The sequence below is a fragment of the Morone saxatilis genome, unplaced genomic scaffold (genome assembly GCF_004916995.1).
Source record: "Morone saxatilis isolate NCDOM2014 unplaced genomic scaffold, NCSU_SB_2.0 Contig18, whole genome shotgun sequence".
Taxonomy (NCBI): domain Eukaryota; kingdom Metazoa; phylum Chordata; class Actinopteri; family Moronidae; genus Morone; species Morone saxatilis.
In genome coordinates, this window is record NW_023339740.1 from 24,620,464 (window position 1) to 24,633,246 (window position 12,783).

At 38.9% G+C, this 12,783-nt stretch overlaps 3 protein-coding genes across 3 annotated transcripts in view; 1 reads left to right on the forward strand and 2 right to left on the reverse strand.

The window, feature by feature from the left end:
• The window catches only part of aspn (asporin (LRR class 1)), a 9,985-nt gene extending 7,150 nt beyond the window's left edge, over nucleotides 1-2,835 (reverse strand). Inside the window, exon 1 of the mRNA XM_035662387.1 lies at nucleotides 2,623-2,835. The gene's annotated coding sequence lies outside the window, so the exon portion shown is untranslated. The remainder of the gene's footprint in view (nucleotides 1-2,622) is intronic.
• cenpp (centromere protein P) overlaps nucleotides 1-12,783 on the forward strand; it is an 88,964-nt gene that overhangs the window by 52,961 nt on the left and 23,220 nt on the right. The window lies entirely within an intron of this gene.
• ecm2 (extracellular matrix protein 2, female organ and adipocyte specific) overlaps nucleotides 11,278-12,783 on the reverse strand; it is a 20,735-nt gene continuing 19,229 nt past the window's right edge. Inside the window, exon 12 of the mRNA XM_035662386.1 lies at nucleotides 11,278-11,497. Coding sequence (XP_035518279.1) covers nucleotides 11,329-11,497 — 169 coding nt within the window. The 3' untranslated portion in view covers nucleotides 11,278-11,328. The remainder of the gene's footprint in view (nucleotides 11,498-12,783) is intronic.

Here is a 12,783-nt window from a genome sequence, read left to right on the forward strand (position 1 = left end):
ATGTTTCTACAGTAGTCCAGAACGCACAAACCAAACACTGGCTCTAGATATGGACTGTCACATTTTTCTTTAGTTAATCTTTTACACTTCACAGCCCTTTCTCATTCCCAGGTTGTCAAATAGATGTAAGCGGTGCTCAGTTAGTTGCAATCTGCAACTTCAACCACTAGATGCCACTAAATCCTCCACACTTTAAAGACAATTCAGCAATGCATCAAGCAATACAGCTCAGTGTCAGCTTTTCAGCAGCAAGCAGTCCCACCACAATTTCTTCAGGTATTGAACTCCTTTAGTTATTGTACTTACGTACAGTACTTGAATAAATATACTTAGTTGCCCTGGTGGCTGCCATGGTAACATAATGCAAGCATTTGGACAGTGTTTTTTCCCTGCACCTGGCGTTCCTAGCCTGGGAACCAGACAAATCTCCCGAGCTCATGATGTTTCATTTGCTCTGGCAGATGCGTCAGGCCTCCATTCAAACTGAATTCCACCCATCCTGGATCTGGTCGAGACCAATTATAAACATTTATTTAATATAGGGCAGGTTTTATACGATGATTGACAGAGGACTGTCCGCAGTCCAGATTTGAAAAGTCTCGTCACAAGTTTTGCTGCCCTGATTGGTTGTTGCATTCAGTCTGAAGGTCCATCCAGTGCAACGCCCCAGGCTCATGAAACTTAGATCAAGCTGTCAAACTAGGCAGTGTTGATCAAATATGAATCAAGATTCTGTTACTATATTAGTGGTGGCGAATTAGTCTGACAATGGTTTTCCTATAAACTTCTTGTAGACTCTGGAGTATTGGAGCCATACTGTATAAAACTTCAGTAGCCGTTATGCTAAACAGTGCTAATGTTACCTCAGACCCACCAAAGCTGTTTTTAGTGCTCCAGTTGAGTTTCTGTTTTACAGCCCCAAATTAGCCTGATTTAGGAATGTATTACTAAAACAGTGCATGGTGAAAGGGCATGCAGAGTTCCTGAAGAGATCGGTTTCAGTTAGTGCTGCTCTTTTTTCTATCAGTTTTTCCATGAAGCTCTGAGAACCTCCACTGGAAATGGGTTCTTGCAGCCAACATAAATGTTTCTCCAGCTCTCACCTATTCAGCATCTGTGGTGATTCACAAAATGATTTATATATCTTCCTCTGTTACACATTCATATAGCCAGCAGAGAGAGACTGAGATTGTCTGGTTGCGTGCGTCTAGTAATCTTGATGGATTTTGAGCCCTTCAGTTGAGCAGTCAGTCCACCCACAAATATGTGGTGGTGGTCGAGCATCCTGCTACAACAGCAAATACCGCTCAGCACAGACCCTTCCTCCGCACCCACACTGTCTTTTGTTCCTCATGTGCTCATTTAGTAGTAGTTTAGGCTGTTTTCTTGATGTATCTTTTGTAACTTGGTGGGGTTTTGCTTTAGCAACTGGGTGGTCATTATTGTGCTTTCCTTTCACTTAATCAAACAAGCCTTGAAAACCGTTCCAGTTAATCTGACTTCACTGCAGTTAGACTGGTGCAGAGTTTTTGTTCATTGTTTGAATTATACTATTATTATACTATTTTATCTAATTATACTATTAGTTAGAGGTTTGCATTTTACAAAACATCCAAACCGGAGGGACATGACCAGCCTTTATCCCCCTCTGATCCCTATCAGTGCTCTCTTAGTATATGTCACTACCACTACAGCTGCAACTAATGATTATTTAGTAATTAAATAATCTATCAATTATTGGGTTAATCGTTAAGTCTATAAAATGTCAGAAAGTAGTGAAACATCCCAGTTAAACAGAGCTCAAGACATTATGTCTTGTTTATGTCCGACCAACAGTCCAAAATCCGAAGATATTCAGTTTACAATGATGAGAAAAACAGCAAATCCTCACATTGGGCAAACTGGAACCTGTCAAAAAGTCGAAAATTGTTGCTTTTAAAATAATCATTTTTCTAATTGACAATTAATTGATGAGCAAAAGTATTGTTAATTGACTAACTGATTAATTGTTTCAGTACACATACTAGTGTAAGATCTGCTTTGTACGTGAAGTAACTTTAGAAATTTAAGATGATTGAGACAATTTCCCTCATGTGTTTGTATTTACGAGATTGTTATGACTGTACTCAATGGAAAATTACTTAGTATTTCTGTTAAATGAGATCAACTTGAACCAAGACTCCAGCCAAGTAACACATAAATAAAACCCAACTATTAAACATCACCTTCCCTTCAGATTTTGCCCATTATCTAGTTCACCTAAGTGTTACCCACAGATAACATTCCCGTAAACTGATCTTGTTGTGCTCTATAAGTTGCATACAAATCTAACTCACTCAGAAATAATTGCATTTAAAATATTTTCCCTTAAAAAACATCAGTTTTTCCCACAATACAGACCTAGATTAGCTGGTAAAATTAGGATTTTTAGACTAGAATTTGCAGCCTAGTCCTGTTTCTCCCCTGAAACGCCTCCACCACCTTTAAGGTATTCAGCAGAAGTCTTGTAAACTGCCCTAAAGACCAGATGCTGCATTCTCTGAAAATAAAAAAAGCCAGACTAATTAAAAACTTAAAAAGATGAGGCAGTTGTTTTGTTAATAAATCCAGGGTGTGTCCTACCTCAGCAGTCAGGTGTGTTTGTGTCCTGGTTTAAACCCCACGCAGTGAGCAGAGCAGCTGCAGGGTCCAGCTGGAAGGCTGAGAGTTGGATCCTCAGTCAATACATTCCCAGTGAACGGAGAACAGCATCACCCTCTCTCTCCAGGAAGAAAAAAAAAACGGCCCCCAGAACACCCCCACCGACGGAAAAACCTCTGCTGTTAGGGTGAGAGGTTCAGTTTCAGTTAAGAGCTCTTCACTCCTTCTGTGATCCCACCAACTGTACGTCTCAGGGACTCAGGTTTGAAAAGGCATTGTTTGGGACTTTAGTCATGTGCTTTTCATCAGGAGCTTTGAAGTGATGCCAGGATAATTAGCTTCAGACTCCTGAATGCTGAAGTCTTTATATAGAACATACTCGTAGGTCTGTCACCTCCCCTCGCTTCTCGGCCGGCTGCCATATTAAATATTTTACATCAACATGAATGGGTCCTACACTAAGGCCTATTGGCACTGGGTTAAACAAGAATAGAGGGACTGTACAGCTGCTGAAGCTGTTTGGGTTTTCTCAGTGAAACATCAAATGTTAGGACGAAGGTGAGCCGACCCTCCCAGGGAGTTATAGGATGATGCCATCTGTCTTTAAGTTTGAGGTGTTCCTTCATCTGCTCCTTAGTAACTGACCTTCCCAAACAAAGAACTGTGGCCGCCATGTTGACCTACACAATTTAGTGTTTAATTTTTTACGTGAAATTTAAGCCCCTTTGTTTATGCACCTTGTTATGTTCTGCCAATATTGCTTGTTGGACTTATATCTGAAAAATCATGCATCAAAAATCATCACATAAAAGGCTGTAAGATTTCAGATACACTTCTTTCACAGCTCAAATGTTTATATCAAAATATTGATGCTAATTTCTAGAAAAGACTTAACCAAACTAGGAATAACTGGCATAAACACACAGGCAATTTAAAATTTACAAGTTACCAGTGAGAACTGGGAGCTTTCTGTTTATGTTGTGGTAGATTTCCTCCTTAATTGGAAAGCAAAGCCAGGAGAGGGAGAAGAGAAACAGAGATGATGCTTTTAACATCCAGTCAACATGATTTGTTTTGTGTTGTCTCCTATCTTAACAAGACACGACTAAAGCTTTACGTTTAATGCAGAAATGATAAATACCTCCCAGGAATGGAAAAGCTAACAGGAGCCTGCTCCCTCAGGGGTTCACGTGTTATACTATTCCTTTTTCCAGTCAGTGCTGGTATTTTCTGCTGAGCTGAGCTGGAACGGCATTCTGAGGCACAACTTATGGCAGAGCCAGACCATCCAAATATGCCCTGGTTTGGCAGTCAGACCAACCGAAATGGGAGCGGGTCTGTGTTCTGGTTTCAATGCATCTCCTCGATGTGGAAATCATATTTTCCAAACCATCAAGAGATCTGGTTAGATGATTATCTCATCGACAAGGAGCTTGCTGAACTCTCCCATGTTCAACATACTCTGTGAAAGAAATGTCTTTCTTTTTAAGCATCTTAAGCTTCTTTTTTATCACCAGCAGTTTCCAACTGTCCATGAAAACTGAAAGTAGTAATTAGTAATAGTATTTCTAATGCAATATTTTGTTCAAACTGAATTATATTTACAGGATTTTTTCTTCTCATTTCATTTAAGCTTCAAATTCAGCTGCTTGTGAAAAAACTGAAGATACAGTTCCATTTAAATTTAAATACCTTTTGCATAACAAAGCCTGCTTCAGTCTCTAAGCTAAAAAGAGTCTTGTTTGTACACATTTCTGTCTGATGGTGGACAATGGGGATGTCCTGTTCTTGCATGCATCTCATTCGTGCTTTCATGCTTTGTGCACGTTTATCACAAACAATAAGGTTCTCACTCTTATTAACGGTCTGCATTGGTTTAAGGCATTGGCACACTCTTCAGTTTTCATCATCAGATGTGTAAACCGGGGCATCCTGCTGGCCAATGGGTTTAAGCACTTCGCTGTTGGTGAATTTCAACACTGAGTTGAGCAGTGCCTCAGTTACAGTGTAAAATACTATTATCTGATATGTAAGCAAGTTCACATTTATGGTTCTCCTGTTAAAACCTCAGGCTCAGTTTCCACTGCCTCATAATCACAGCTTCATAGCTCTGTTGAAACAATACTCTGTTAAGAGCCAGATTTTAAGATTAAAGGATACCATTTTCACAAACATTGCAGTGATTTGATTAGACCCTGATGTAAACCTGCTTGGGAGTTTTCTGCTTTCTCTGCACTATGAGAGGACACAGGCGTTGTTCTGCACTGTACAAACTACAAAAGGAAACTTTAAAATGTTGAAGTTTTGTTTTAAGCAGGACGTTTGTCGTGCCGTCATCTTCTGTTGTGCATGAAAACCTCATATTTCTCAGCTGACTGGTCTGCCACAGAGAGATTTAATTCGGTAGCTTTAATAGTCCGAAGAGGGAAATGGGTTTGTGGTTATGAAAAAATATATGGCGTAATTGTTGGAATTACTGTATTCAAACTGCAAATTAAATGTTAGAGATTATTTCCTGATGGGAGATGGTCTGTGTTCCTGATGGGAGGCGGTCAGGATGTCTCTTGTCTCTCAGGACCTCATACTTTCCAACCCATCAGACGTCTGTGACGGCTCTGGACCGGCTGGAGCTTGTTGTGCTCTTATATTGACAAGAATTTCCTCCAGCTGAGCCTTTTAAATCTGTGAGTCACCGGGGCAACTTGCAGGGTGACGGTGCCAAGGAGTTGCCTCAGCGGTGCTGTTGCTTTCGTGCCACAGGAACATAACATTTTAATAGAGCTGTGACAGGGTCACAACTCTGCGTGTTACCTGCTGCTGGGAGTGTTAGACGAGACAGACTGCACAACAGACCAGTGTCCACCATCCTCAGACTTTACCATGACCTCACCTCACCATGAGTCCACCTGACGAAGGAATTTTTGAGGCTTGCAATTCCAATATTATTTTTTTTTTTTTTTAATCTGGAAATTATAAATATTGTGCATAGGCTCCATTCTGAGAGTAGTCTGGAGCTTGGGCACCAACAAGTAATTGGGAGCACACAGAGCAAAATCATAAAGGGGGCTCACAATATTATTATATAGTAACATCATCAAAGCCAGATAAATAGAAGACTGGACATTGTATCGTTGCAGTGAGTTTCAACTAGAGTCCCTAGCTATAGTTAAAGCTCAGGTAGGTTATAATATTTTAGAAGTATTTTTGTTATATACATATATTATATATACATATATTCTTATATCCTAAAAGGAATTGATAAATGTTCTAAAAAAAGTGAAAACAATCCTGTATTTGAGGCTGTTGCAGGCCTGTAATAAGATGTCTGTCTAACTGGATGACAATCCCACTATGTTTCAATCAGTCAACACTTTTAGTGCCTCTTCTTGTATTTTGTATCTTGGCCATATGACCTAATTGCTATGTAAATGTACGTTAAACAAGCACACAATAACTTTTAAACTGAAGTGGGTGCAAAGTGAGTTGAACAATGAAACGCGTTCTGTCCATTAAGTGTTTAATGAAGGTAAAAGGACACAGTTGAAGCTGAAAAAATTTACTGTGAACATTCTTGACATTAGCAACATCAGTCAGTCATTGTGAGTTGCCTGATATATTTGATATTAGTTCTATTATAAGATTATATAATTTGGTATTAAATATGGGGGAAATGCAAACAGTGCTTATTTCGTACACTCGTACAGTACAGCACAGTTCTTTGAAAGGTGTCTGTTAGAGGGTTCTCTTAGAGGAAATGTTTCTTCAGACCACATAGTCCACATAGCTATACTCATCTCCATGAAACTCTATTGGAAACCCTCTGATAACCACAGTCCCCACTCAACAATGAATGCCACGTAAACACGGCAACTGCACAGAAAGAGTCTCCTGTTCACTAATAAGACGAGGGGAAATAGAAGTTACACCCCAGTTAGTATATACGCAGCCCTCCGTCACTCTATAGCACAAAGTGAAGGAAAATCATTACTGTGCTCATTGTTGTGAGGCCATCAACAAGTCTGAATCTGACACTATAAATTAAAACCAAACAATAAGGTTGCGTGCTTCAATAATAATTCCAGTTTAACTGCACCAGAGGAAGTAACTAGAGGATAAAAAATGTAAAAGATGAAGGAAATGGGCCGATATGTCATTATATCTTCTGTCTCATAATCTGTCACATGAAAAAAGTAAAGATCAGATGAACAACTGAAAAAATTCATGTTAATTTGTGACCAAAACTACAAGAGTCTCAAATAATTCATCCTGTTATTCAGCTCAATGAAAGTCCAGCTCAGTACCTGCTCAGTACTGAATTTGTGAGTGAATTGATCAGCTATATGTCCTCATCCTGAGGAGCATTGATGTTGGTCATGTGAACTAGTGACTATTAGATTGTTCCTTCATGTACTTGAGACTGATGAATGCAGCAGCCGTTCATGTTGGCAGACGGGAAGAATTCTCTCCTTTCTACAGGAAAACCTTTGATCTCTGAGCTTCGGCTCATTGGAAGAAAGTTTTCCAGCTGAAGTACGAAGAGATGACGACCGCCAGCATCTAGAAACTGACCAGACATTACTGATTGTTGTTTTTATTGCTTTTCTACTTTTAGGTTTATTTTTGTCTGCATATAATTACCTAATATTTCCAATTTGTCTTCCCCAAGAAGGAGCTGAGGTTTTTGTCCTCTTCACATTTGAGCTTTTCTGTTCCAATCGTCCTTTAGATCTGTCTGCTACTGAAGTAAATGATCCTAAGCCTCAGGCTTTCAGAGGAAAATATTATGATAAAGTTGGCGTTCAGCTCTGATAATTACAGCTTTCATTGGATGTGTATTGCATGAGGACAGACGACATGTGATGCGAAGATTATCACATTTCAGCATGACATATTCTTTAATAATCATTATAGCTCCACCTCCTCCCTGAGGCCTCAGGTGTTAATTTGATAACATTAAAGTAAATGAATGGACTCCTCAAACTGGATGTGCTGACAGTGTATGGGATCAGGAAATCCAGTGGAATATAGCCTAAATTTCTGTTTGGATATGTGACTCATACTGTACACCTCACAGGTTGAATATTTGCATTCACTGTCAACATGCCTCCTAAGAAACCTCAAGTTGTTGTACAGTGTTCCAGATGGAAACATCAGACTTATGTAGCCTCGTTCCAGACCTCTGAATCACCACTCTGACTTTCTTCATCATTTCAAATAGGTCTGCTGTAGTGCTCCTTGATGGCAGTCCCCAGATTATCAGGCTGTGACTTATAAGATTTATTAAATCTTGCCTTTTTGTTGTACATTTTTAGAGCAGGTTACCTTATATTAGTAGGGGTGACATTGATTGAATCTGTTTTCTTCCATGAACCTGATAACAAATATCTGTGGAGTCATTATGCCTGCTAAGTAAGAGAGTTGATATATTCCAAAATGGACTTAAAGAGCAAATGTGGTTCTCTACTATACTCAGGGTCCAAAATGAACACCTACCAAGCACCAAATGTGGGTATATTTTGGGTTTGACAGAAAAGAGTGGCTGGTAAATAATTGATATCCCAGAGTTGCCAGGTTTACATCGCTACAGTTTTAACGTGAGCACTGAGACTAATGTGAAGCTCACTGTTAGCTGTACATATCACAACAACCAATCAAATCAAAGCAGCTTACTACTATTTAATGCTTTCTGCTCAATGTCGTTCTATGTTTTTGCCCTAAGAAACATCTCTGTTACATGTTACTAGAGATGCCAGTGTTACACCACCTAAAAGACAACATGAAGATGAAAGAGAGAAGTCACGAAAGTTGGCGTTTTTGCGGAGCAGGAACCATCGAGATCCTGGCTAAAATATGAAGCTCAAAACCAAAATCCCTTTTTATGGTCAGTAAAAATATTTTTGGCTGGTAAATTTTCTCAGTTTATCTTCCATTGGCAGAAGACCTCATTTTGGACCCTGACTATACTGGTAATAGGAGTCTGTGAACACGGTGCTGCCCACATGAGCAGCGGATAAAACTCAAGTCACAGGAGTCCATCTGATGAATTGGAGGATATTACCTTATCACAGATATACAGTATATCGACCACTGAGTAACAAAACATGTCATGTACATAATTTGTCCACCAGAGAGCACTGACAAGTTTAATTTTAACCTATAAAATGTCCTGCTCACTACATATCTTGGTCTTGGTATGTGTTTGTTTTTCTTAATATCGGCCACTGCACAGTAATCAGCTTATCAAACTGTAATCAACATCTGTATTCAGCCTTAAAAAACAAGTAGTGGTTGGGTTTTAGTTTGTTCCACTCAGGAAACATGAAACAAAAAGAAACACGTATGCAGTTCATGGCATGCATAGTCCCAGTCATCTGCGCAGATGTCCTCGATAACCTGAAGAATAAACCTTGCAGATCCTTGCAGTTTATATGGTATTGTACTTTGAAACATAATGAACGTGACTCGTAGTATAGTGACCAGAAAATGTGACTTGCAAGTTCTGAAGTGTTTTTATTTATATGGAGTAGTTAATGTAGGTGAGACTTCATCAATAAGACAATAATAGGAACATAGTGAAGTTTATTTGACATTGTCACCGTAACAAACATTGTTGTCAACTATAGTATATGATTGTTGACACATCAGATAGACATTTTGTCATATAATCTATGCATGTTGGCCAGCCAAGAGCAAAGTGAGGGGCAGCTGTATTTCAATTCAAATGTTCAAATACATTTTTTTTTAAAGTCATTTTTTGTATTTGTAATAAAACAACTCTTCTTAACTGTAAATTACACTTAAATATTTGGGCACACTGTACCTCTAGTCAATGTTATTTAAAGCAGTGGGACGATCTGTGAGTAAAGAACATTTATTCCCCATCTTCCCTGCCTGTTCATAAAGGATTTACTCTCCCAAGCTGCAGAAGCCTGGTTTTATTCACTCTCAGTGCTGTTGTTTACTTATTAATATATTACAGTTTAGGCATAAACATAGGGATGGGAATTTATTTTGTTGATACTAATATCAGTTTTGCTTATTGGTCAGTTATCTTATTGCTTCCTGAAGAATATTTGTAGAAAAGAAGTAGGTTTACACAGTTTTCAGCATCAACACAACTGTTTTATTATCTCAGTCTAAACACATAGTGTCGAAACAGAGTACAGTTATAGTAGTTTGAGCCACGCTTTTTGACCGTTTCTTACTCTCTGCCATAAAAAAACATGATAAAAGGATACCACCAAGCATATCCATACGATCCCGATGGCTTGGACAATTTGGAACCAGTTCTCGATTCCCATCCCTACATAAACATAGACCTATAGTATTAAATAGTTTCTGTGTTGAGGAAATGTTAAATGGGAATTACAGTAGGGAAAATACTTCTGGAGCCAGTGGTTCCCCCCGTATCTCAACTCTGTTCTGCTTGAGGAGTGTCCTTGGAGAGACTTTGAGGTCAAAGGCATTCGTTAAAGGGTTCTCCTTGAAATTGTCTCTGACCACATAGTCCCAACTCTATAGCAAACCCTCTGATAACCACAATGCCCAATCAACAATGAACGAAGCAACTTGAACACACCAACTAAAGGTGGATGTAACTCAAGTTTTATAAGTATGTGTGCGGCCCACCGTCACTTTATATTACAAAGTGAAATGAAAGCCATACAGGCTGATTGTGTACAATACCTGCATTTATTGTGGGGCCATCAACAGGTAAAATCTGACACTGCACTATAAATCAAAACCTACACCATACGACTCCAGTTAATCCCTTGTGTCAAGAATAAATCCAGTTTAACTGCACCAGAGGAAGTTCCTGCCCTGCTTCTATGCACTGAAGTGCGGATAAAGAACATAAAAGATGGAGGAAATGGGCTGACATGTCATTACATATTCTGTCTCTTTATCTGTCAGGGGAATTAGGTTCTCCAACAGCACTCACTTTAACTTAATCCTTTAACCGTCTTCTAATCTTTTACACAACTCTTGAATGATTTGTCACACAATGTGATCTCACTACTCGCAGTCCTTTCCATGTCAGAGAAAGGAGGCACTGGAAGAAACAGAGCTGAGAAATGGAACATGAAGGTAGTGAGGTTGTTAAAAATAATGTGTTGGGCTTGTGGTCTCACTTCATAGAATTCTTTCCATTTCTTTATTAGCATTTTCATTTTACTGTGTATGGTGCAGGAATTCTTTCCATTTTAGAGAGTTTAACATTTGACTAAAGCAGACAGATGTGTTTGATTTTGAAGTCTGAAGGTGTTCTGTCACCTTCACACCAGTATAAGTTGGGCCAGGCAACAGTGCAAAACAACTTACCAGACCTAAAACAGTGTACTAGGGCTTGAGAAGAAGAAAATCTTTTATGCAGCTCGGGTTCAGTCCAAGGATATGACAGGACAGTACATTCCCATAAGGCAAATTACATTAGTGGCAACTGTGTTTTGAGTTAAGTTTCTTTTTGTCCTTGTTCAACCTGTACATCAGACATGAAAGCCTATTTAAGTAATTTAATATTATTTTTGTGTAATTTCAGGAACATACAGCATCAGAGGAGGCCAGTGAGGGAAAATTCATCTTAAATTGTGACTTCTCTTGGCAGATTAAAAACGTTTTGCCCCTGTCTTTCTGAGGTTTTAAACAAGTGTCTTTTAGTTTTTTTGTTTTGTGTGAATTTGTCACATGTCACTTGGTTTTCTGGGGTTTCAAGATCACACTTGAAGAGGAGCGTACACAAGAAAAGGCTGTTGGTGAGACCTTCAGGGGATCGATGTAGTTGTTTTCCAGCCTTAAGGCAACCAGAGTGGAGTCTCCGCTGTGGTTCGGGTCGCAGATGCTTTCATCAGGGATACTCCTGGAAGACAGGTAGTCAGGGTAGATATGGAAGTTAGATACACTTTTAGTTGAATCTAGGACTTAAGCTCCAACTAATGTTGTTTTCATTGTGAACTGCTCTGACGAATATTTCCTCCAATAATTTATTAATCATTTGGTCTATGGCATGTCAGTAAAGTCTGAATAAAGGCCATAGGGCACAGTTAAATAAATGTCTTGAGATGCCAACAGTCCAGCCAACAGTCCAAAATCCCAATCTATCCCTAATCTATCCAGTGGACTATTACATAAAACAAAGAAAAGCAGCAAATCTTCACAATGGAAAAGCTGGAAAAAGGTACTGTTTGGCTTTTTTGCTTGAAAAATGACTTAAGTGATTAATTGATCATTGTACTAGTTGCTGATTTTTTTTTATGGGTTGATAAACTGTTTCAGCATTTAGATATGTTTTATAGCCTCTCTGGTGCAGAGCTTGACTGCGTTTGTTTATTATGGGTTATTGTTTGTACTGTAACACATATGGTAAAATAATCTGCATTATTTGCTCGATGGCTGGTTCCAATTTCCCACCTGAATTGTCAGCCATGTTGGCAGTGAAGATGGAGCATGATACAGTGTTTGACTTGTAAAGTTACTTTTATATAAACCCATGCTACAACCTGGACAACTGTGTGTGCCGTGCATGGACCTGTGAGTGAGTAATGAGGTGATTCAGAGTGACTCTCAGGTGGAAATGTGAATCAACTTGTTTTGTTCCTTGTCGTCAAGACAACTCTCCATCCAACTTTCAGCTTTAATATTGTCTGGTGGGCTGAGATGAATGAGTCAGTTGTCTGGTCGGGTTCTGGTCTGTTGTGGGACTCTTTGTTGTCGGTCTCGTATTTATTTTATATCAATTAAAATGTTTCCTTGAGCTTTTAATCATCTGAGTTTGTTTTCTGTTGGAGGCTTCTGCTGCTTAAATTGGCAGCAAAGTCAATGTCTTATATTTGTAGCTTAAATGAGTTTGAATAAATAACACATATTGGCACTGCTAGTGTGCATTCATATTGATTGATGATGTTATATATAATGTCATAATATGGATCTTTTCAGATCTGTACGCTTCCATCCTGAATTGGAGATCAGAGCGGCGTTCAACAAGTAGACATCAAGTACAGATGATCACACAAATGTATATCCAAAGACAGAGAGGCTGCTGCATGTGTTTTAATGCACATATTAAAACAGGATCAGATAATTTTGTTCGGTTCAAATTGTGTTTTGTCTACCTTGAAAAAGTTTACTTATAGAGAGAATTGTTGT